The sequence below is a fragment of the Aythya fuligula genome, chromosome 1, assembly GCF_009819795.1.
Source record: "Aythya fuligula isolate bAytFul2 chromosome 1, bAytFul2.pri, whole genome shotgun sequence".
NCBI lineage: Eukaryota > Metazoa > Chordata > Aves > Anseriformes > Anatidae > Aythya > Aythya fuligula.
Window position 1 is genome coordinate 26,601,922 of NC_045559.1, and position 25,373 is coordinate 26,627,294.

The 25,373-nt window shown below is 39.6% G+C and overlaps 1 protein-coding gene across 1 annotated transcript in view; it reads right to left on the reverse strand.

Annotated features, from left to right (window-relative positions):
- Positions 1 to 25,373, reverse strand: part of MET (MET proto-oncogene, receptor tyrosine kinase) — a 71,459-nt gene that overhangs the window by 28,009 nt on the left and 18,077 nt on the right. The window contains exons 3-9 of the mRNA XM_032182387.1: positions 16,063 to 16,197; positions 14,479 to 14,652; positions 9,108 to 9,268; positions 7,770 to 7,872; positions 7,412 to 7,548; positions 4,762 to 4,926; positions 3,802 to 3,901 (exon numbers count right to left, since the gene is read on the reverse strand). Of these exons, the coding sequence (XP_032038278.1) occupies positions 3,802 to 3,901; positions 4,762 to 4,926; positions 7,412 to 7,548; positions 7,770 to 7,872; positions 9,108 to 9,268; positions 14,479 to 14,652; positions 16,063 to 16,197 (975 nt within the window). The remainder of the gene's footprint in view (positions 1 to 3,801; positions 3,902 to 4,761; positions 4,927 to 7,411; positions 7,549 to 7,769; positions 7,873 to 9,107; positions 9,269 to 14,478; positions 14,653 to 16,062; positions 16,198 to 25,373) is intronic.

Below are 25,373 nucleotides of genomic sequence, written 5' to 3' on the forward strand. Positions count from 1 at the left end.
TAGTGTGAACACAGTATTGAATAATTTCAATGAAATTTAAATAAATATGAAAAGAAAATGATAAAATTGAAGCAAGGACTTTTTACCTTATAGAACAGGAAATTTCAGAAATACTGAACTGCAAGCATGACAGCTGATATAGTCAACTTAGAATTGTTAAAGAATTATAGAGTGGGTTGGATTGGAAGCAACCACAGTCACTTCTGCTCAGACCTGTGTGGCCTGTGAACAGCAGAATAGTTAAGCAACAACCAGCCCCAAACTTAAATGTTTCTTCTACTGGCTGGCATATTACAGCCCAAACTTTTCAATTCCAGTGAAATTGCATTTCTTACAGGGAGTTGTTTTATAGAAACTCATTTACCAGCTCATCTCTCACACTTTGATGGAAAGAAAGAGGCAGAGAGCAAATGCCCCAAGGCATGCAACTCGGCTCTGCCCCTTCAGGCTTTGGGATGCAGAGCACCCCTTACAGCTCCTGCTGCTCATAGCAGTAACCCTCCACTCACACTGTGACTCCACTGGGGATCCAGGCTACAGTTTAGCCTGGTGGAGTGAATTAAGGGTTTGGGGACAAAGAGATGGCAGCAAAAGGAGAGAGCTCTTTTAATTCAGATGCTACCAGTTTTAGGCAAATGAGAGGGTATCTGGGAGGTGAATGAGAAATGAGTAGGAGAATGAGAAAGAATGAGCAGAGCTCTAAGAAAGAACAATTATCAGGCAAGGTTGGAGCAGCTTGGTTTGTTTAAACTGGAAAAGAGAAAGGCTGAATCAGACCATGGTGCAAGTTAAGTAAAATTAGCAGGAGGGACTGGTAATCTGTTGTTCATGTCCACTGAGGGTTAAACAAGAAGACAGAACATTAACAGCTGGGATTTGGGTTAATTATTGGAAACAAGTCTTTCCAAACCACTAGGTAAGCAGGTAGAGCAGCTCTCTCTCAAACTTGTTTAAGCGAGGTTGTGAAATTTCCTTCACGAGGAGCTTTAATAACATCCTATACAAATATCTGTCAGGCAGTGGTCTGGGTACATTTGCTCCTGCTGCAGGGAAGTAGGCCAGGCTAGGTCTTTGTGGTCCCTCCCAGCTGCACTTTCCTTTGATGCTCTGGGATGTGTTTCACTGCTGGGTTTGGTTTTCCCAAGAGCCAGAATTTCTGAATGCTGACAAAAGCAGCTTCTTGGAGGAGGCTGGTGAGAGAAAACTGAAAAGAAAAGGGGCTAAAAGAACAATTAAAAAAAATGACTCAGTTAACTCTCCTCTCTCAAAATAAGGAAACAAAAAGGCAATTTAACCTCAGCTAAAGGACTTCTTGATCATTTTGTTTTGTATTTCACTGTTTGTCTGGGTTTGGTCTATTCAGGACCACAACCTGTTTTCTCATTTGTTAACGTGATAGCTGCTTATTGCATTGCTCTAAATCCCTGCTGGAAAGAGTCCCTCATCATTATTTGTTTTTGTAATGACTGTAAGAAAGTTTGTTTTTTTTTGCATAGGGTTCAGAACCTCCCACACAGAATGAGACAGGTTGCAGCATTAGGCATCCTTCACCAGCAATTTCCTCACTTGCATAGTGCAACCTGGTTTTGTTACTTTTAAATCTTCTCCTTCTCCCTGAGAACAAATATATTTCCTTGAGAGATAGGCTTGAGGTAAAGACTGGTGGCAGAACAAATGACAAGCAGAGCTGGGCTGCCACAGAGGGAAGCCACTGAGTGCTAGAGGCCTTTCATTTCAACAGAGCAAAATACTTGGGCACTGTCAAAGCATAATACACTCTTGATTACAATTTGTTTGAGGTTATAGTCCATCCCTTAATACAGGGGGAATGACCACATGCACAGCTTCTTTTATTCTGGGGCAGATTTTTAGAGTTACGTAAAGAGATAAACAGTGGTAGGGGACAGATATCCTCATGCAAAAGGAGGCTGAGACCTGCCTCTTCTTGTATGTTGGCAAATATCATGGACACTGCAAGGTATGAAAGAAAAAGAATAAGGGACATAATTCTGACTATCTACATCCCTGTTGTTTTTTTCAGCAGCAGGTTAAATGGCAGGATGGGAAGAAACCAGTACTCAAAGGAAAGTGTGCTCTCAATAATTGAAGAAAAGAAGAAACTCTACAGCATTCATTATCTAGACTTCCCAGTTACTTTTAAGACAATGGATATACTTCTTTACATTAGATGCCTTCAAATCTGTACTAATTCTAACAGTCTCCAAACACAGTCTTCATGGATTTTGAAGAATACATTGTTAGAGTGAGAATTTTATCAATAAATATATAAAAAAATATCTAAGTCAGAGTAGGAACTCCCGTGAGTTCCAAATACTATCTACTCTCATTGACTGGGAATCTGACAAGCAAGATGTGCAGAATCAAGTGCTGAAGAGTAGCAATTTTGCATATTCTCCCAGAACAGAGAATAGAGAAAACAGGTAAATTAAAAAGAAAGCTCATATCCATGCAAAGCAAAATCAAAGCAAAATCTAAAGAGATGATTTCAGCAATGATCTTTTACTTTGTAAATCTTTTGCACTTAGAAATAATTGTACTCACAATGCTGAAAATCTATGAAATTCTGAGTTTGGTTGATTTCACCAAAATATTTTATTTCCCAACTCATAGCTAAAGTGTCTTTCTGGTAACACTGAACACTGCGTTTCTTTGCAGGGGCACTAATTTTCAGATTAAACTCTGTACCCATTAAATTACAAGCCATGATTACATCCAGCTCAAATTCAGGTCTTGACACTCATAATATTATACAAATCAGGATCATGAAGAATATTGTGACCTTGAAACTATAAAAGACTGCAAATTTGCTAACATACCATTTAAAATGCTTTGAGCAAACCTAGATCTAATACTTAGAATTCAGTACAGGAAATATTGTATGATGATCATTAGAAGCAAGCTAAGAATATGAACAGTAGTGTAGCATGTCATAAAGCGTGTAGGTCAATTTAGCTTCAATTAGGCTAAACAGACCATACAGGATGAGAAAATGTCAGAGACAAAAGACGAATGTGTAGGCAAAAGGTTACAGGAAACAGTTCCAGTCCAAGTAGCCAATAAATGTCATCTTTGCCTTATAAAAATTAAAGTACATCACATGACCATATCTGATCACCTTATTTAAGATACTGCACAATATTAACTCAGGTAACAAAAGACGGTTTTGAATTTATCTTCACGAAGAGATTCCCAATTGCAGATGCCCAAACCTTTCTTAATATTTAGTTACTGAATTTTGGCAAGTTAGGAAACATTTACCCCAACAGGTAATTTGTTAATCAGCATTTTTTTGAAAACAATGCTTACTCTTGATTTTACATATTTAATTTTGCTATTTATTTGATGTTTGTTCCATTTTCCTTTTATATTCACAGTCACCATTTCAATACATTTCCTGCCTATCACAGTAACACTTGAACTTGCTATGTCTTAATAGGAAGTGAATCTGGCATATCTGTATTGTATTGCTTTGTGTTTAATCACTGAATTTAAATTGTGATATAAAAATCTTGTTATTGGGTACTGTGAAAGCCTAATTTATTTGCACCAATTTTATTAGAAACTGTTGTTCTCCTCCCCCTCTAATTTCCAATTTATTGTTGAGTTGTGTCTATGCAAAACTATGTTTCCACTGAAATGTTTTTTGAAGAAAACATCAAAAAATTGGTGGAAGCCCTGAAGTTTCAAGGCAAAAATTGAAGTGTTTCAACTGAAAATTCTGTGCCATTCACAACATGAAGATGACAAGATAACAGATTGTCTTCTCCAAGACTGACTCACCACAGAGAAGTTCATTCCCAGTTTAGGTACAGTAATCACCATCTGAGGAAAGCACACTGAGTTCAAGTTGATTCCCTGAGCTGTGATTGTACTTCCACCACTAGGGAAAATTAAAGAAGAAGAAGAAAAAAAAAAAGATAAGTAGGATAATGATACATCTGCTATGATAAACTTAATTACAAATTATATTTTAGAGTAAATGACAACATAAAACCAAAATTAGGGGTATACAGGGTGATGCAAATGCATAGCTCTGAGCAGTAAGATTATTTTTCTGTGAAACAAAATTTACACTTGTTATAACAACTAACCATATACAGGAAAAGAAAATTAATTTTAAATACTGTGGTATGCCAGGATATAAAACAAATGTGTGTGCATTTAAAAGAGAGTGCATTTAATATTTTCTAACTTACTTGTTGCTTTCAGTGGTGCTGAAAAAAGTGTCTTTTTTACTGCTGACATTTTTTTGGCAAAGGCAGATGGCTTGGATTAAAGCTACTGAGACCATAAATATGTCACTTAAAAACACACATATACTATCATACATATATATTCATAATATTTATGTATTGCTGGATTTAGACTATTTTAAAATCCATTTGCTCTCCTGAGCACTGCTGACTTGTCACATTAAATGATTTTTCTCACTAATCAGTGTAATGTCCAGACACAGTGTAGGAGACCCACTTAGCTGTATAGTAGGTATCTCAGCAGGACATCACAGGTACAGTCGGCAGCAGCTAGGAGTTAAATCACATAAAGAACAGAGGTGCCCTTCCCCCTTCTCCTTCACCTCTGAAAGGAAATGATCTGCCCTCTGCAACTGCACCATAATAGAAGCAATTGGCATGGCAGATAGAGATAAAAATGCAATTTCTTTTGATAGATTGCTGCACAGCGCAGCCATTCTTCTTTCATTCATTACTTCTCTTATTTCTAAGAGAAACTTTTGCTCACCTAAGAAAAGATTTGGCTGGATGAATGTTTAAAACAACGGGGTCTTCTCTGTAGGTGAAATGACCTTTCGCGTCTCGGCTAGCTTCGTCGATCCCCACCCTCACACGGTAGTCCTGGGGGATTCGTTGTGCTGGAGTGTAGCACTGCACGGTGCTTGCTGATATGCTGGAAGGACAGAAAAGTGCTTGCTTGTCAGCACTGTAAAACACAGATGCTGTTTAAATCATTATCATTTTTAAGCAGCAAACCCACCTAACGATCCACATTTGAAAAAAAAAAGTCATTGATTACTGCATTGGATGGTCACATTGCAGAAAATAAGCAAGGTGTGGTGTAGAAACAAGAGCAACACTTCTTAGGTTCCATATTCACCTCAGTTTGACTGACTCACACCTTGCCTGGTGGAAGGCATTTCCCCAGTGCCTGTGACAGCCATGTCAAACCCTGCACTGTGCAAAGGCAGCTTCCAGCCTGGAAAATGAGAGCATACTCCAGGTTTAAGGAGAATGACTTGTTCTGCTGTAACTGAAAGGTTATGTCTTTCTCCTTCCAATCCACGGGCTTTACTCTGTCTTAAAAAAAAAAATCTCAGCAAAAAGGGCTGGCAGGGTATACACTGTCTTTTCAGAGGTGTGCTGCACTGGGTGCACGCTGGCTCCAGAGACTGCTGAGGGACAGGCAGGAGAGGATAAGAAGAAGAGAGGAGAGGGTGAAAATTCATGAAGGGCTGGCCAGATACGGCACAGCAGCAGAGTCTCAGGGATATTTGCCTTTCCCTGTTTCTCTCACTTCTCCTGGAAGTCCTTCTCCTATGCTGAGCTCATGGGGTGAGTGAACAGCAGAGGGATGAAGGATCCTGGGGCTTGGAGCACATGGATTGTGGCCACAGGGAGCAGGACACATCAGAGGCAAGGGTAACAACTGACTGGAGAAGAAAATGTAATTCCAGTGGCTGGTTTCAGTGATTTGGGCCAACCCATATCCAGGAGCCTTTCAGGTGAGGCCATTCTCAAAGGATGTGAGCGACTGTTTCCAAATCAGACAAGAGGGGCATTTGTTGCCACTCCTAAAGCTTTCCAGGAAGGCTGTGTTCACTGTGTGCTTAGGGGTTAGTGGTTCATCCACAAGTATCTAGAAGTTTCACCGTCTTTTAAAGGAAAAAAGCCCAACTTGTTCTAGCTATGCTCAGAACTGGGTAACACTCCCAAGAGCAAACATCACAGTCAGTTCAGGTAGAGAAACGTATCCTGAAAAAGTACGCAATAGATGCATAGAGCATAGATGTCTCCAGACAATTTTGCTACTGAGAAGGGGGGAGCTGGGAATGCTTACTGGGTAAGCCCCAGGGAAGGTTTGATACCTAGAGGTCCCCCTGACTGAAGCAGATGTCTGACTCTGAGCCGGCAGTCATCGCATCCCCACAGTTAGGTGTCTCAAATGGATCAGATGAATCATTCCCCAAAGGTTCATATATTTGTCCATTAGCTGACCAGCTGAGATGATATCAATAAATCCCATCCTAAAGTATTAAGTAGCAGCTGAACATCTTGGTAGTGATTAAATATCAGTCTTGCATACCTAAATCCCTTTGTTGATTTAGTCAGGAGACTTGGCTGATTTGATCAAGAACATACAATAAATCATTTAGCAGCAAGGAATAAAATTCATCTCTCCTGACTTTAAGTCTGACGTTAACTAATAGGCTGCTGCTTCTCTGCATCCTCTGCAAGTGTGATGTTTCACCACTATGACATTCCATAATCATTAGGAGAGACCCAAAATTTAGACAAATTGCAGGACACCCTGTTTCTGGAACATGGTGGGCCTGATTCTGCCCTCGGCTGTGAAAGTGACCATTTTGTTCACTCCAATGGGAGACACCCTACAGTACCCAACAAGAGGACAAAGCAGGATTTGTATCATGGTAGAACGGCTATTGAATTCAGAATACTTGACAGCCCATTGCAGAGAATCTGTGTTTATTATTTAACCTTTATATTCTGATAAGATTCAAGGCATTTCCACACATAGCATGTTGAAGGTTCTTGACTGAGCTCCTACTGGATCCAGTTCAGAGCCATACCGAAATTCTGGTTTAGTCCTCAAAACTACTTGATATGTACCAGGAAGTGTCCCAAACTGATGCTATCCTCAGTTAGGAAGCAGACAGTAGCACAGAAATACCTGCTCAGATGCATAGGATACACAGTTCTACATAGGTCTCATGTTGGCCAGGAAGAAATGGCAACCTGCACCCCATGCTCATGGGACGTACACTGGGTGCTGCTGCACAAACAGTAGCTCTGGCTGTAGAGGAGGGGACTGAGCATGTGGGAGTTGGAATGTCAAAAATGATAAAAAAATGGGTAAATTCCAGTCGCTTAGAAGCTGATTTACTGTTTCTCAGTGCAATGTTTTAATGAGGGTAATTAGGCATTACAGAATAAACAAATCTTCCAGGGAACCGTAGTCCTTTCTAGGAAGAATCAAGACATCCTAAATTCAGGACCTAGTCCTGAACTGAATACTTAGTGCAGTCTCTATACTGTGATATGTAGTGTTAAGAGAGGAGAGCAGTGTTTTGTATTCCAAAACATTTTAATCAAGACATTTCAATATTAAAGCCATCACTTCTTTGTAAACACATTACCTTTTCAAGATGCATGGTTTCTCACCAACAAAAATCTTTCTGGATTTTCCACTGTTTAGGTATTTGCCAGCTACTGTTAGCAATGTTCCTCCAGATTTGGGGCCGTAGGTGGGAGAGATACTTGTTATGATAGGATTCTGAGGGGAGTAAAAGCAAGAAGAGAGGACTGTTAAATTATGTTTCCATATTTTCAAAATGTGAAGAGGAAGGATCTTCATACATTTCTTAGCACTTCCAAGAAGTAATAATAAAGCAAACAGAATACAGAATTGCCATACTGGATAGGACTCATGAGGAGTCTTCTTGCAGTTCAAATTGAAGTTAATTAGACAGTAAAGTTTTTAATTATAGCACTTACCACGTAAGAAAATGTATTGAATAATGTTTTTCCATGTCCAACAGAAACACTACTGGATATATTAAAACTTGCATTTTTTGCAGCAGGAACTGTGCATTCCAGCCTTTGGAAAGCAAAGAAAAAAATGGGGTTACTTTTTTTTTTTTTTTTTTTTTTTTTTCCTGGCTTGATCATTTTGTATTAAAATTGAACCACATCAAACTCATAATAATCCAGGATCCATACTGAACAATTCATCAATCTATGTGTGTCAGGATCTTTTCAGAAAAAAACAATCAACCAACTAACCAAAACCAAACAAAACCAACAACAAAAAATACAGCTAAAAGAATTATGGTGTTTAACCATAGCCAGAGAAACTGATTTTAGTATATGAAATGGGTTTCTGAAAAAAGCATGCTGGGGAAAACTAATACCTCCTATTCAATGGTTGATTTGAGTTTTGGAGTTTTCCTTTTGTGTTAGATTTTGGCAGACACAGGATTAGGAAAAATGCTTCCCATACTGATTTGCTGTCTAAATTTAAATATTACCAAAACTTGAACTTTTTTAGCAGTATATGCCAATGAACTACATTACATTTACAGTGTCTTGTATATGAGCTATTCACCTTATAATATTTAGTTTGCATTGAGACTGTTTAGAACAGCAGTTAGGAGAGAGCTCAAGACTGCTGGAGGATGACCTCTCTGCTGCTATAAACGTGGATAGGGAAGCCATGCTGTGCTTTGCACACAGCTTTGTTAGGACACAGCTGAATGCTCTGAATTGAGAGAGGATATTCATTGAACTTACTATTTCTCTGAGATAACAACCAGAATAACCTCCGTCTTGAATTTAAGCAATTATTCCACTGTCTTGAATACACATTCCTGAGGAGGAGGAGAGGTGCTGCAGAGGGTCACGAGCCTCTTGATGACCAAATACTTGCATCTTCTCACATTCCTTTCCAGCTCACAGATCCTCACAGATCAGGAAGATGGAGGTGACGTACCTGAGCCCTACAGGATCCTGGCTGAAGGAACCTGCCACCTTTTCATACCTTTGAATAGTTTCATTTTTGCTGGGTCTCACAAGTGTTGAAGAGCATTTTGCAGGCAAACCAGAATAAGCTACTGCAAGAGCTATCAGCAGTAACTAGATATACTGGCTCTCTCTTTGGAGCACTGTTTTCATGGGGAATTTATCAAATCAGGGGATTCTTTAACACCTAAATTTTCTGTTGAAACTTCAGAATTGAAGGATGATACTTTTTGACTGAATGTTTGTATCATTGCATAATCTATACCACATAAAGAACATTTCTATAAAGGAAACTTCATATTTTAGGTTTCTTACTTGTTTTTGTTGCTAGATTTTGCTTCCAGAGCACAAATTTGTCCTCCAATATGGACTACTGTATTTTTTAATTCAAATCTATTATTTTTGCTGAATCCAAAGTCCCATCCACACAGTGTCAGCTTTGTCCCGCCTTCTAAGGGAGCGCTGCTCGGGAGAATCTGTTAAAAAATATTTCATTACTTACATCAGATTTTCTCCAACTTCAAATGAAGTTAAAGAATGTGCAAAGGAATAATTTTAGAAAAGCATTTCTTCTGGTAGACTATGTCCTACCATTCATCTTAATTGTTCTTCACCTTTCATTTGTCACATTATGAGCTTTCTCTGACAGTAGCAATAAATAACAAAACCTATACTAGAAAGCTTTGAAGGATAGTGTTTAGGGGCACTGAACAAGCTGTGCATTGTAACAGTCTTTTAAATCCTGCCGTTCTTGTCTTTCACATCTTATTTCTGGCATGTTAAACATACAATGTACTTATTTTGTTAGAAGCTGAATGCTGAACACAAAAGAGTCCCCAAATGACCATTTTTTGTTAGCTTGATGAAAGTCAGGTTCAGAGCGAAGTAGCTTCAAAGACACCAAAATCCGATATTGCATTGGCTGTGATAAAGTTAACGTGACTTCTGCTATTCTTCCCTTAAATCTCTTACATTTGGTCACCTCTAATTCCGAGTTAAAAATAAACTACCTCTCAGCAACATAGAGACAATCTACAAAGGAAATGCTTTTTTTTTTTTTTTTTTTTTTTTTCTTCTGTATATTGTAAATTGTCCTGTAAAATATAACAATGGTGGGAAAAATGTAGGAACACTATAGAGGTCTTGCAGAAACTCAGTAAAAGTGCTGGTCAGTACTGCCAGTAAAAGAATAAAAAAGACATTGGTTTAGGGTTTATGGGGACTTTTAACAATACTGCATAATTTTGCAAACGTATCAGTACTACTGGACAAACAACAGAGAAAAAAGACTGAATTTATACTTATGGTCATAGTGCCTGAATGTCTTAGACTTAAGGCTTTAGTGATAGTAATTTTGCCCCTAAAATGTAATACAGCTGTGGCTTTCAAAGGACCTGACTTCATTTTCAAGCTGAAAAGAAAGTGTTTGAGAGATACTTGGCTATTATTTCATCTGGAAATCCAGTAAGACAGCACATTTCTTTTCAACTCTCTTGTAGCTATACTTCCAGACTCTCACAAATGAACTATTGTAGATGGAAAGGCAGCTGAAGAATACTTCAAAAGAATTAAACCATATATTCTATATGGGGAAATTTACTGCCCCCATTAGAAAGCAGACAAAGAGTCTGATCTAAAATGCACTGAAGTCAGTAGGAATCTTTTCTACTTTAATGAGGTTTGGATCAGCTCTCAGTGAGCACAGGAGAGGGAACCTATGCAGGAACAGTGCTTTTGCACAAATCCTATAAAAAAGGAGTGACGCTCACACAGACCTCTGTCGACGAATGCTGTAGCTCAGTGTGGGGAGCATCCTGTGGAGCCTGTGCCATTCCCAAATTTAAGTTTCCCTTCTCTTTTTTTTTTCTTTTTTTTTTTTTTTTTCTTTTTCCTCTTCAGAATCTGGATTGACTTCAGATAATATTTTTCCACTCCACTTAATATCTCAGCACACTATCTATTTTTTGAATTACAAAACTAAAATTGCTCTGTGGGGGTACAGAATGTCTCATGTTTTGTGCAATAATGCATAGACTTCTGGCATTTGAGGAGACTGAAATGTAATCCATTAAGTTAGCAAAATAAGGGGGTTAAAACCAGGCTTCACAAAGCCATACAGAATCAAAAACTAAGGCACTTAGCTGCTTTGAGTGATCTTACCTGCCAAAAGAGACTTGTGATAGCAGCCCATGTGCCTTAACTAAGGGAAAATGAAAGTATTTACTGTGCTCTACTAGCAAATTTAGGAGGTATGACTTCAAAGTAGAGCAAAAACTAAAAGCAAATACAAAAAAGAACCCACCCCTAAACCTGTACATTTGTATTTGAGCTCTCAAAAAATTCCCCTAAAGTGTTTTTATGCACTCCTTTATTTTTACTTAATTTGTTTTGTATGTTGAAATTACTGCATGTCAAGAGTGGTTTCCAAGACTTTTCCTTGGGAGAGATGATAGGAATGAGCAGTGAACCTCCTGGACTTTGAACTGAGGCATTTGGAGGCATCGTCTTCACACTTGCATTGTGCAGGTTGTAACAGAAAATAAGCAAAGCCCAAATCATTTATAAATGCTATGAAATTCAGGACTTGAATATTGTTGAAAATTCTCTCTGGCCAGGAAATCCCACTGACAACCTGGAGTAAGTCCTGCTGTGAGGCCTGAAATTCTGCATGTCCCTGCTGCTCCCTGGGCTTTGGATTATGGGGGAGAAGGCTTTTTCTAAAAATGTTAAAGATTGTGTTTTTCTTTTGTTTATGTTAACAGCCATTATGCTAATATCCACTCACATACCTTATAAATTGTTGGAAGAAATTATCTATTTATTAAAGTTTCAACACCTCTTTCATTTTAATTACGAGGCAAGAACATGCACAGGCCACATTTGAAATTTCCAGCAGAACCTCCAATCTAAACAGGCAGCAGGAGGGCTTGATGTTCTTGATACTTCTGAGATAAAAGCTAACTAAAATGACTCACTTTAAAAACAACAACAAACCATCCCAGGTCTTTAACCACAACAAAGAATCCAAAGGGAGACCAGTTTATTTTTCCTTTTATGCAGTTCACCTCTCAACGTGACCTGGACTCCGCATGCAGATGCCTGCAATTTGTTTCATTACGGAGTTATCCCCAGTGCGACTCCTCCGACTCCCTCAGCGTTTCTTCAGTTTGGGCTGACAAAACGCACTCCAGTGCTAGCAGGGGCAGCAGGTGGAGGCAGGTCCGTGGGGTACGGTGCCCAGCTGTGTTTGGGGCTGAGCCAGGCTGGGATGCAGAGCTGCTCCCCACCGCCCAATGGCTCCAAGGAAAAGTGCTTAAAGCACGGCAGAGACCTGAAGGGTCAGCAGGACCAAGGGAAGAACCTTGTGCTTCCCCTTGGACATTCCTCCTGAGATTAATATTTTTTTTTTTTTTTTTTTTCCACCGTGCACTGGTCTGTGTAATAACATGGGAAAACTTTTGAAGACTTTACTAGCATCCTTTGGATCAGACCCTCTGTGTTACCCTCAGGTTAAAATGCTCATATGACCTATTCTAAGCAGTCTGTCTCTCTGAAATCTGCAAAATATTAAGGGGAGTAGGACAGAATTTCAAATACTACGCAAAGCAGGTCATCCTCTATTTGTTAGGAACAAAACAAGCTTGTTTCTCATATTTTATGCATATGGGTTTAAAGACAGATCAGAAGATGATGAATAATCTGTTTTATATTTTTTTTCAGTAATAATGTTAAATGTCATGGTCCAGCAGAGCATGAAATCTGTCTTAACAGCTAGCAATCCAACGGGATTTGAGTAACTCAGCTGCATTTTTTTTTTCTTTACAAGCCTTCTAGAAGCAACTTCCACCGATGTGGGCTTACAGGAATTCAAGATTCCTTTCAAGACCCATCAGTGCCACAGATCCATGTTCATTACAGGGGCAGACTGGACTTGTGCTGAGTGGGCAGGGCTTGAGCTGTCTGTGGGGAAGGGCAGCACATGGCCAGCCCCATGCCTGCTCCTGCTGCCCACATCAATGGCTTGATCCATTGGATGAATCCTCCCAGCAACTCCAGAGGGACTCGAGAGGTGGCTCTGGGGAAGCACCTCTTGGTCTGTGCGTCTCTGCATAGGCTCCAGGTGCTTGCTTCTTGAAGCTGCCGAGCACACGCACTCCGGGTTGAAACCAGAGAGGGCTGTGTGAGCTCAGCACCTCTGAAAGCCAGAAATGAGGCAGTTCTGAACCTTTGAAATCTTTTTGGATGCATGGCAAGCCACAGCAGCTGTCGGAAATTTTTGCTGAGAAAAAACGTTAAGGGTTGCTGCTTATGCCTGAGCTCTAGGAAAGACAAAACAAGCTATGCAGGGCAGGTGTGAGCAGTTTGGTTCTGCAGAGGTATATAAAAATGGGCCAGGACTAATCCCCAGTGCATGCCTTTGTATCAGTGATTCATAGTCTCTTAAAAGTTGTGGACAGAAAGGACAATTTGATCATCTACCACAGCTTTTCTGAAATGGCTGAGTTCTTGTGTAAAGTGAAAATAAATGATTCACATTTGGAATAGCAGCTTTTTTATATCTCCTTCACCCAAAGGTAAATGGTAACTGAAGGCAAGGCAAACACACTTACACGCATGCTCACACACACACACATCTCTCCATCCATTTTGGGTATGATTCTTAGAGTGCTTCATTGTCTGTTCACTGAATTATTTCTGACTTAGCCCTAAATTTTGTATCTGAAACATGACAAATACCACCCCTGTAAACATGTTGCTAGATTACTAGCGAATCCAAGCTTTTACAGCAGTTTTGCCTGGCTACTCGTAAAAAAGCTGTTGTCCATGAAATCATCTGCCCAGTTGAAAGAAAACACTCTTTGCTAAGGAAGAACTATTGCTTCCCTTTCTCCCTGAGAGTTTAGCATGTCAAAGTTTCATTTCTGTTTGCAAGCTGTATACCCAGAGGAAAATGTACTTTTTGGCCATACAGTATAGTTTAAATGTGTTAAAAGTAAGTAGGTGCAAGTGCTACCAGAAGGCTCTCCGCTTGTTCCTCCCTTGGTGTATCAGTCCATCTGCTGCTCCCTGAGCCTTGGCCTTCACAGCCGTGTCGCACCTCACTCAAACGATGCGGTTAAACGTACAGTCTGCCCGTGCAAATCTCACACCAACCATAGCTAAATGAAAACAGGGGCGAGCCAGCAGGGCTCTGTGCTCATCTGTGCAGCGTTGTCCCTGTATGCTCTTCACAGGAGCCCACGGAGAGCAGCCTCTGGCTGTCCCCTCTGCCAGGGCGAAGCTGCTGGCTTGCTCCCCTCCAGCTGCCACCTCCGTTGTGAGAGAGAGCAGGCGCTTCATTTGCCATAAGTGCATAAAAATAAGAAGTGGAACGAGCATGGGAACTCCTCTGTTTGCTTCTCATGCTCACCAACAGGGCATCTGAGGGCATCTCTTCCTATGTGTTTATCCTAAAGACTCATCCAACCTTTTCAGCTCACGATGCAGTGTCAAAGCAGCAGTGGCTGCACCACAGGCCATGTGGTGGGTGCTGCTGTGCCTGGAGGGCTCTGCCAGCTCAGGGTTTCTGAGGGGTGGTAGGCAGGCTGCCCTTCACCCCACACACCACCCCAACCACCGGTACGGTCCCCTGGATGCCATGTATCTGAAACAATGCAGATGTGAATACCAGAAACATGTATTTTACCTCGTAGACTCTCGGCAAGCAGGTCTCCTGGGTCCAGGTCCCTCCAGCACACTCTGGAGACCTCAGGCAGCGCTCGCCGCACCAGCCGCACTGCATGAAGGCAGGCGCCAGCAGGCACTGGCTGCAGGACTGGAAATGGTGGCAGCCCGGCCCATTCAGGGGCACCTTGGTTATCTGTTGATGGAAAGAGATGGTGCATAGAGCCTTTGAATGTACACACTTACCGGCGAGGAGAGTCTCAATTTATGCAGCGTGCTGTGGCACTACTCAGATTTCAGCTGTGCAAGTCGTGGTTCGGCTTCTCTTTAGCTCGGTAATTATAGGATCTTATAAGTAATTTAAGTGACATGATTTTAAATTCACTTGGGAGAAACCCTAAAGGCATCTTAATGTTATATACAGTTACTACCAGCATCTGGTGTTTACAGCAAGATAGCATTTTTTTGCTGATGGAAAAAGAAAACAGCAGTGTGCTCCTCCCAGTTCTGTAGCAATTCTTGGAAAAAACAGTGTGTCTCAGTATGTCTTAGTTCATATGTTTATAAAAATAGGCATGATGGCTATTTCAACTTTGGTTAGGATACATTAATTTCTGTGACACACTGGGCACACGACTGACCAAGTACTTGGTGTTTAACACATACCATAAAAAAACCTAACCTATATCAAAAACATGAATTAAAATTTATGATAATTTTCAAAATATCAAAAATAGGTATGATAATAGTCACTCTAAATATCAGAAGTTATCTTTGATCAAAGTATTAACACTATCATTTAATTACATCACTCTATAATTTATACTTCAGTACCTTTCTTCAACATTTTTGGGACATTTTCTTTGAAGATTACTCTTGTAAATATCTCTTAGTTTCTAGCAAATGATTAATAACCATCTTTAGTAATGGCTGATTAATTTCTTTAAATTCTTATAGAACTCAAGAGGTCAAATTATTGCTTATGATTAAGGTTTAGGATTATCTGTAATATTATCTGCTAATACGATGATGTTCTAAATCCACCTGACAATGCACATCCTAGTTATAATAATTATGACAATAGCATATTTACGATAACTCTTCATCTTTTATTAACCCTTTGTAAACTGCCTGATAAAATAATCTTCAAACCTTACCAAGAACAGCATCTCCAATTTTAAACACACCCACCTAACACTTGCACACACACCCCTCTTAAAAAGTTATAAAGTTATGACACAAACCAACAAAAGCCAGGAAATTCTGAACACCATTCTTTTCTTAAGCCATTGTGTGTTTTTCTTTGCAAGCACTTGAATTAAGGACAGACTTTCAGCTTTAAATTTGCATTTCCTGGCTTTTGTTGGTTTATATCACAGTTCTTACATTATTTAAACATTTCTCAATCTTAGTCTGTTGGTTTGTTTAGTGGGGAAAAAAAAAAGTCTTGGAGGAAACTTGCCCCTCCAGCGTTCCCAAGGGAATGGAAGGGCTGGGAGGATGCAAAACATAAAACAGAAGTGTGAATAGTAGTCCTTAATGAATGTTACTGCTCTGTATGCAGGTTTGCACAGGGTGAGGAATGATTAGATTATGTACTGCTCACCTTTTTTCCAGTCACTACCAGGATATAGCCATCTGCTGCTACTGAGTTCTCAACAACAACCTGAGGAGAGATGGGGTGGGAGTCCAGCTGAAAGCTGACATGGGGAGCTGTGGGCTCTGAACGGGAGACCACGATCTATGAAAGATAGAAATTCAGAAATTCAGAAAATCAGCAGGCAATTTGTGACACAAATGCTGCTCAACAGTCTCACATCCCTGCCACTTTTCTGCTTGCATTAATTACTTTGCATTACATTGCATAATGTTTTGCATAATGTTCCATCATGATCTGATTAAACCTCTATAAAATCCACTTTATTTAACACAGCAAATCATGGCTCTTGGAGGATCCTCAAAATGCATCATGTTTACTAAAATACCAAGGAGTCATTGCTTGCTTTTTGGTCTTTAATTTCGAGTATTTATAAATCAACCATAAAAAGTGAAGATGGGTCACTTAGCCTTGTAGATTTAAGAGTACATGTGAGAAAAAAAAAAAAAAAAAGAATTTTATCTACAATGTCTATTTAGAGGAAACTTCAGGCCTTTGACATGTTTCCATTTATTTTCACCTTGGTCCTTCAGCTTGAACAGTGCACTGTAGCCTGTGTTGTTACTATCTGGTCATGGTGTATGTGGGGCTGCTGGAGTCCAAAACTATGGCAGGCAGATTGTTGCTGTGAGCATGGCTACGAAGCCACCACAAGCAGTCAGAGCTCAATTCCCAGAGCTGCTGAAATGGTTGTTACTGCAGACAAGTGCTTGGCAAAATCATAGAATCATAGAATCACAGAATGGCTTGGGTTGGAAGGGACCTTAAATATCATCCAGTTTCAAGCCCCCTGCCATGGGCAGGGATGCCACCCACCAGATCAGGCTGGACACTGTGAGGTCTAACTCCTGCTAATTTCTGTGGGAGCTGGGTGTCCAGGACAGTCTTGGCACCTCTTAAGCAACAGGGAAAGCAGGAAGCTCTCTGGAAGATGTTCCAAAACAGGAGCCTAATTTAGCTGTCCTGAAGCCCCTTTGCAAGAGCACTTTCTCTCTTGATTTCAGAAGATCTTAGGAAGATTAGTCACACCAGTATGAAATTCCCCCACTAGTCATCTCTCTTCGTCTTAAGTTACCTAAATACTTCTGAGAATTTGGGCTTATTCCTGCAAACACATGCTTAACTTTACTACTGTAACTTTGTTGACTTTAATGGGATGAGTCATGGTTGTTAAGCACAGGCATAAAGCATCTGCAGATTGGGGTGGATATTTGATAGCAAGATTTTATAGGCTTGGGCCTGCAATCCAGAAGGATGTGCACCCAGTGCGATAGCATCAGGCAACAAAGGCAGAGGATTGTTTACATAAGGGAAGATCATGTTCATGTTTCAAAAGCTGCATCACGTGTAGTTTACTTAAGGAATTTAGATAATCAGCGTTTGTTGAGAAGTTGAGATTCAATGGAGTTCATTATTTAAAAAGATTGAAGCCATTTTGGAAATAACTTGTATGTCAAAAGTTTCATTTTTTCCTATAATGAAGCTTTTCTCCTGACTCCTAAGGCAGCACCAGAACAGCCAGGACATTGACTTACATGATTTCACTGGCATTTTGCATTGCCAAGGTCTTTCAGCAAGAGGGCTGACTCCAAGACTCGACTTAGAGATGCTGTAATTACAGCTGATGTTTTGTTGTAATTCAAGACTTAAATAAAATATATGAGCAGTAAATTCATGGTGATAACTGTTTCACATCTCAAAGATATTTACAGTTTGGGGTTACAAGAGGCTTTTTTCTCCTTAAAATGAAACTGGCTTTGTTAAAGAATTTGTTATAAGTTTGTTTCACAGTACAGAAAGTACAGCTTTTATAAATCGATAAGGTCTGATCATTTTCAGTGACACAGAAGTATGGTGTCTGACTCAGTGTATTAGGGCATGAGCTCTGTTTTTTTATTCAGGACAATGAAAAATAGAATGGACTGCAAAGCTGCATGGAAAAGCTTGATTAATGTTGGCATTATGGGGAGAGGTAGCACCACAGCTGCAAATACCTTTTTAGTTGATCATTAGCCATGTCTCATCTCGGATACCCACTGCTATAAAATGCTAAGAATTCTTTTCTATCATTAATCCAGGCTTCCTCTTATTGCCAAGCATTCTTTCTGATTGAGCCACAGTGTTAACCCCTTAAACACATCTGTGTTGCAACCTCAGATGATACATGAAAATTTGGATCCCATCTCTCAATAGTCTTGGAAAATTACGTGGTACATTAAAAACCAAGCGACCTTTATTGTACTGGGGCTGATAGTCAAATCACCTGCTCAAAGCCCAGGTGGACAGACTTTGGCCTCATGACATACAGGGAGCTCAAATTACACTTCCTAACTCATTTGGAACTATGGAATAAAAGTTTGCAGTTTTCCTAGAACTAATCCACCAGCCTACAGAGTTGCAGTAACAGACTCAAGATGCAAAAAATGCTCTTTCTGGTCCCTATAACTGTGCCATTTCTGCACGCATCAGCCTAGTCCTTGAAATTCTATCTTACCCTTATCCAACATAATCCTGAAGAGAAAGGCAATTTTAAGACAGTTGCTACAGCATGAAGATGAGGCTACTTAGGACTCCAGTGTTGTTCTCAGATACCTCTGATTTTTATTGCTTGGGACTGCGCTGGTATGTGTGTACCTTTTGGCATTGCTGTATTTTGCCCACACTACCATACATGTGCTACTTCTGCAATGGAAATATTTCAGTGCTACAGAAGGATTTATCTATACAAAGACTAGAAACATTATTATGATTATCCAAGTACTGGTGTTTCTTTTTGTTTTGCTTTGTTTTTAAACATCTTAGGTCAGAGGTTGGACTCGATGATCTTGAGGTCTCTTCCAACCTAGAAATTCTGTGTGATTCTGTGTGTGATCTTAATGAGATTATCAAATATTTCTCCAGGACACACAAGAAATTAAAGTATATCTGTGTGCCTGCACTCAAGCAGTTAGGAGAGAGGTAGGGCTTGTGCAGACAAATAATTGACTGAAAGAGAACAAACAGATGCTGGCTGTAAATGGGCAGCTGTTGCAATAATAAGTCAGAACACCAGTGGTGTTCTGCAAGGGCCTGTGCTGGGATCCATACTGTTTAATGTATCCATAAATGAGTTTGAAAAGTGGGTGAGCAGTCCAGTGACAAAGTTTGCTGAAGGTCTGAAAGTATTCAAGGTGATAAGGATGAGGAGAGACGATGAAGGATGGCAAGAGGACTTTACAAGACAGTGTGTCAAGGCAATAAAATGGCAGGTGAAATATGACAAAGAAGATAAATGTAAAGTGATAACATGATAGATAGTTCCAGGAAAATATCACCTCATTGTTCAGCAGCAGTGCAAAAACAAAGTTAGGAATTATAGAAAAGGATTAGACAACAAATCAGAAAAGATCCTTATGCCATAAGAACTCACAGCTTGTCCAGTCCTTGAATTCTCTGTGCAGTTCTGGTTGCCTCATGACAAAAATAATATGTTAAAATGGGAAAAAGGTTCAGGGAAGGGTAACAAAGGCAATCAAAAGGCTGAAACAAGCAATGACTGGGCTAGAGTGGAAGCACTGACTTTGTGGGTGGGATATGGAAAAGGCATACAGGACCATAAGTGACATGGAGAGAGTGGCTAGTGGTTGACCATTTACTGTCTTCCAATAAAAGTACTAAATACCATCAAAAAGCAAAAGTAATAGGCAGGTTTAAAACAAACAAAAGAGCAAGACTTCCTGTCTCTATGCGATGAACATGTGTGACTCCTTGCCAGAGGATGTAAATGCAATGTACGTGGAAAGAACTGAAAAAACAAAACACAGTTGCTCAGGAAATCCCAAGAACTGAAGAACTAGAAAGTATTGAACTAGAAGGTATTGCCTATGTTGCCCTGCTCCCTAGGCATCCACTTGTCAGGAGTCTGGAGACAGAAGACTGAGCTAGATGGACCTTTGGTTTGATGAACCCAGGCAGCTGTTCTCATGCTCTTTCAAATAACCCTCCCAAGAAGCACATTCCTAATCATAGCTACAGCCCCAGACATCCTTCTTAAATCAAACACAACATTTATTTCCCTCTGTTTAAGAGAAACACAAAAAGGTATGCAATCTTTCACTGTGGCTCAAAGTACTTTGATAAAGGGCCAACAATTAATTAATTAATATATTATTTAATATATCTTTAGTACTGGAAGCCAGTGATCACTTACGTTGATAAAGATCAAAGTAATTCATTTATACACACTTACTTTACCATCGGTTAGTATTAATTGTAAGTGAGAAGCCTCAAATCTAGGTTAATTTAAGGATAATATGGCAAATGAAGACTGTAATAACTTGAGTTGAAAAAGTGCATACAACAGCTTCTTTTAAAAAACGTTCTGATGCTCAGTTCTGCTAGTCAGCAGGATTGAATTACATATGTTACTGAGTGTATGGTGAAATATCTTCTGCAAAAATGAGAGGCCTTCTTAAAGCAATCCCATCTAAGTATCACATTGTTATTTTTTCCCTAGATGTCTGGCAGGTGGAGGCCATTACCCAGCAGAGATAGGCTCAGGGTTAACTTTATTGTGTAACGCCTTAAATGCCTCGGGATATGCAGCAAAATCTTAGGGAGGGCACATATGTAGCTCTCTAGATGCTGTATATCACTCTAATCCATGCAGAGTATAATGCTCTGAAGGGTGTAAGCTTCTCTACTTGAACTGAATATTAAAACATGTGTGCTCTCAAAACAGTTATTTAGCAGCAGGTGTTAATTTTAATTTGGCTCTACGGATTTTGCATTATGCACTATTTCATAGTTTTGGGGGGAGCATCAGGATACTTTCTTTACCACAGAAAGAGCTGCTATGATAAAACTGTTAAAAGTTGAGTATATGTATGAAAACATCATTTACATAGTTTTTCCCACAGATTTCTGCTAGTTGAAAAAAATGTGAAGTGGGAAGGATTGCAACAATTCACATTCCTACATATGCATGTGTGCACGTTTTGCATTTAAACACATCACACAGTATTGGGAAGCCAAGTGCCCACAGCAGCAGGACAGGAGTGGGCACTGGGTAGGACAGTTTTGCAATGACTGCTTATATCCCGCCATGATTTCCTCCTCCCAACACTGCCAGGTTTAAGGTCTGTGCTCATGTATTTTGTGACCTCCTCACACTTGCTCCCAACATGGCTTTCCACTTGCATGAGTGGGTTTTGTTACAATCTTATTTATCCAGTGGGAAAGGAACTATGACAAAAGAAGTTTGATCAGTCCATAGGTGGAAATAGCTTTCACTGTGCTGTGATACAAACTGGAGCTGAATGACTATGCTGAAAAAAAAAAGAAAAAAAAAAAAAAGAAAAAAAGAAAAAGCAAAGCTCTGTACTTCCTTGCTCTGTGTCAACTCATTTTGCCAATGGGCACCATGGCTTTGAGCCTTGATTCCCAAAGCAGCGAGGCCTTGCTATTTTGCTGTTTGCAAGAGGAGAGCAATGCTGAATGCCTAGCTCTCTTCTTTTTGCATTCTGGGACATGATTTTCCAAGCTCTCTCTGAGTGCAGTTACAAATAAAAAGCAGATGTGATTATTTTTGTCTATACTCATTTCTGTAACATGCATTGTGTTGCCTGGCATGTAATCTATGAAAGCAGCTATGACACATGCTAATTTTTCTCTTTTCAGGGAAACGAGATGTGAGTGTTATAGTTTGGTGTTGTTGTTGATTGTTTTTAATCATAAGTATTCCTGGGAAATGACTGTGACTGTCAAATATTCTGTACTTGGATAGGAAAGCTAACAGATTTCTGTTCTGCATGTGAAAATCTCCCAAACAATTGATCTGTGAGAGCTGAGTCCCTGTTCCTCATCATACAGAATGGGGTGCACCAAACGAAAAGATGAGGCAGCAGGTGAAGGAATCTCTTCATCACTCAAAGCATGATTAATTTCTGGATGTAATTGTCACAGCATAGTGTGGAGGGCAAAAAAAAAACATAATGGAAAGGAATTCCTTTATGGACTATTAAAGGGCTATTAAGGGCTACTAAACACTAGACACAGGTGCATTTTCTGGCTCAGGAAATCTCTGGGCCACAAAGTACCAGACACAGGAGGGTACTGGGAGAAGGATCAGTATGTGCTTTTACTATCCATCCTGAAACCTTCATTCTAACCCTGTACTTCCTTTCTTAGCTGAAAAATCTGGTTAAAATTGCTGGGGTGCAATGTGTCCCTAGAACAAAGCTTGCTGTTCGTTATTGTTCTGTGCCAGGGTGTGCAGGGAGGCCCTGAGGAGGGTGAGTGGCTTGTTGTGCACGATGCACTCTATGCCAACGAGGACTATATATGCTATCATGCTTTGGTTCTCGTGCCCCAAGCCATATTCAGTCCAGAAGCTGCTCAGACATGACATTGCGTGACCATGTTTTGCTAATGCTTGGCTTCTCAGCTAGAGCTGGCTCTTATCCAGCCAGATCAGACAGGACTGCAGCCAGCGTGTGGCTGACTGCATCTCAGGGTGTATGTATACGTATGGGAAGACCCTCTCCTTACCTCCAGGAGAAACAGGATGGACATCCTACTACTCCAAAAAGATGAGAGGACATCTGCAGGGGGTCCTTACCATGCTTATAGCCTGGTGCTGCCCCACAAGAGTGGTTACCTGTAGTATGTGTAAAGCTTACAGGGAAAAGTTTCTCATCCCTCTCTTCCTGAAGCAGGTAACCAACGAGCAGGGAGGCCAGCTTTAGGCACAGGGAGCATGTGCAAGGCTCTGCTTCCAAACACAGTGTTATGCTGAAAGCCAGCCTCTGCAGACATCAAAGGCATTGGTCTCTTGTCCATTGTTAAGGCCAAACCAAGTGTGAGCTTTTCGGAATAAATCTTATAAAACTTTCCCGTATCCCACTCTGCCCAGAGCTATCAGAAAGACTTCCCCTTCCTGAAGAACTTTTCTCTTCGTCACTTAAAACTCACTCTATGAGGTAATTTCAGGCAAAGAAAGAAAAGCTTCACCTTGGAACTGAGCAAAATAGAAGATATTTAATCTCAATACAGCATGGACTTTTTTTTATTTTTTATTTTTATTTTGTGACAAACTCAAATATCCCCAAAATACTGGCTGGTAATGAACGTGTCTTTTCCAGTTATGAGTTGTATCCTTAGTGTAGTTTCTTTGACTTGAGGGGAGTAAGACTGGTTTACACCAGCTGTAAATCTGATTCCACAGCTACGGCAGTGTGACTGTGTGCTGTTTTCTAATCAAATAACCACTGTGAAATACCTGATTCACTTTGCACCCAACAGCTGTACTTTCAGCCCATGTTCCCAGTCACACTCTGAAAACAAGCACAATAAGAAAGGCCGAAACAGCTGCAACTTCTCAACAGAAAAAAAAAAAAAAAAAAAAAGAAGGGGGGAAAAAGGCTTGTTGTCAGGCTCCAGCTTAGGAAGGAAGTAAAACCATTTTTCTTTTCTGTCTCATGCATGTCAGCTGTCTTAGAAAAATTATTACTGCTCTGTTTTGTAACAGAAACTCCACAATATTTAGTAAACTACAAACTCCAATCTATTCATGGCCAAATACAAATTTAACATTTCTGATGCAGCCAAAACATGCTCAGTATGTCAATGGGCTGCAATTATTCTCCAGGAGAACTCTGGAATTCACCTCCCGGCCCCAATTATCCTCCTTAAAAGAGCTCATGAATCTTCTGTGCTTGGACAATCTAGATTGATTTGAGTTTAGTTTTAGATTTTGGCTGAAAAAAAATAAACATTTAGCAAAGGAGGCAGTATTTCCATTCCTGTATTAGTGTATCAGTGCTTTTCAGAGCTGTGAAAGTGAAAAATTCTATTTAATCTAACTAAGAGGACAAGTAGAAAACAACAGGTGACTATTCACTGGTTGGGTAAGGCATACCTGCTTCTGCATTCCAAATATTATTGGCTCCTCTGATGCTTTTTTTAAAGGAGCAAAATACAGGCTGTACTCTGATAACAGTTGGGTCATTAGCACAGCCATCAGCTTCAGTGGAATCACTTGTAAAGACAGGAGCTATTCAGTGTGATCTGGCTCTAAATACATCAAAAACCTAGACTCAGCTAGCCATCATTTACAGAAGGAAAAATCGTGTTCTCAGAAACTACATATTAAACCTTCTCTTGACTTTTGCAGAAATGCTGTGCTGTAATTGTGTGGTAAACAGAAAAATATGGCTGGAAACAGAGATGAGGCATCGGTAGGAAGGAAGACAGTGATGGGCAGAAGAAAGTGCAAAAGGATCTGGAAAGAGAGCAAGAAACATGAAAGAAAGAAGAGAAGAAGAATCAAATGGTTGGCTGCTGATCATGTGTAAGCAGGTATAACAGGAGAATGTGAGATACATTTTCAAATAAATTTTTTTTGGTTTGAACATCAGGAGCTTGATTCGACACCTACTGGCTGCCACAGCACAGGCTTGGAGCTTCAGTTGAATTTACATGATATGATACTGTGTTTTAAACATCTATTTTTTCCCCACAAAATGTTTGTAATAATTAAAATGAACCCTAATTTAATATAACAAAATTTTGATTAAAAAACCATTAATTTCACCCTTAATTATCACCAATATGTGTCAGATTTGGGCATTGTGTTGCCAGAGAAGTTTATGTCACAAACTAAATTGTCTAAACACAGACTTAAGATTTGATACTTCAAAAAGGATCTAAGTACCAGGTGCACTGTGTTCACTACAAGTCTATATATGAGTATGTATTTTTTCTTTTTCTTTTAAATAGTTTTGATGAAAATATATTATAAATATATTAATACAATGAAACCAGATGTAAAACAGGTTTGTTGATACATAGAATTTTCTAGAAATTCTGCAAGTCATTTTCTCTGAAAGCAAATCTCTCTCTGAACAGATATAGTCAGCTCTGAATAGCTATGAGTTACAAATAGGTTGCACAGGAAAATTCAATATTTGCATGTACAAAGAGTGAAAATATTAGTGCAAATGACAAACTGTGCAACAGGTAGGTGTACAATAAGGAAAAAGAGGAGGATTTTTTGCAATATGTTCCAGTATATTTGTGAATGAAACAAAAAAAGAAAATAGTTACATTTCTTTGCTATAAAATATGGGGAAGTGATTAGGGATATTGTTTTGATAAATTAAATCATTGTTAGATTATCCTGATTCTTTTTTAATCCATTTTACTTCAGTAATGTTAGTTTAATAGCTCAATTTTTAATGATCTCCATCTCATTGCAGTTAATAGCTATATTTCCATAGAAA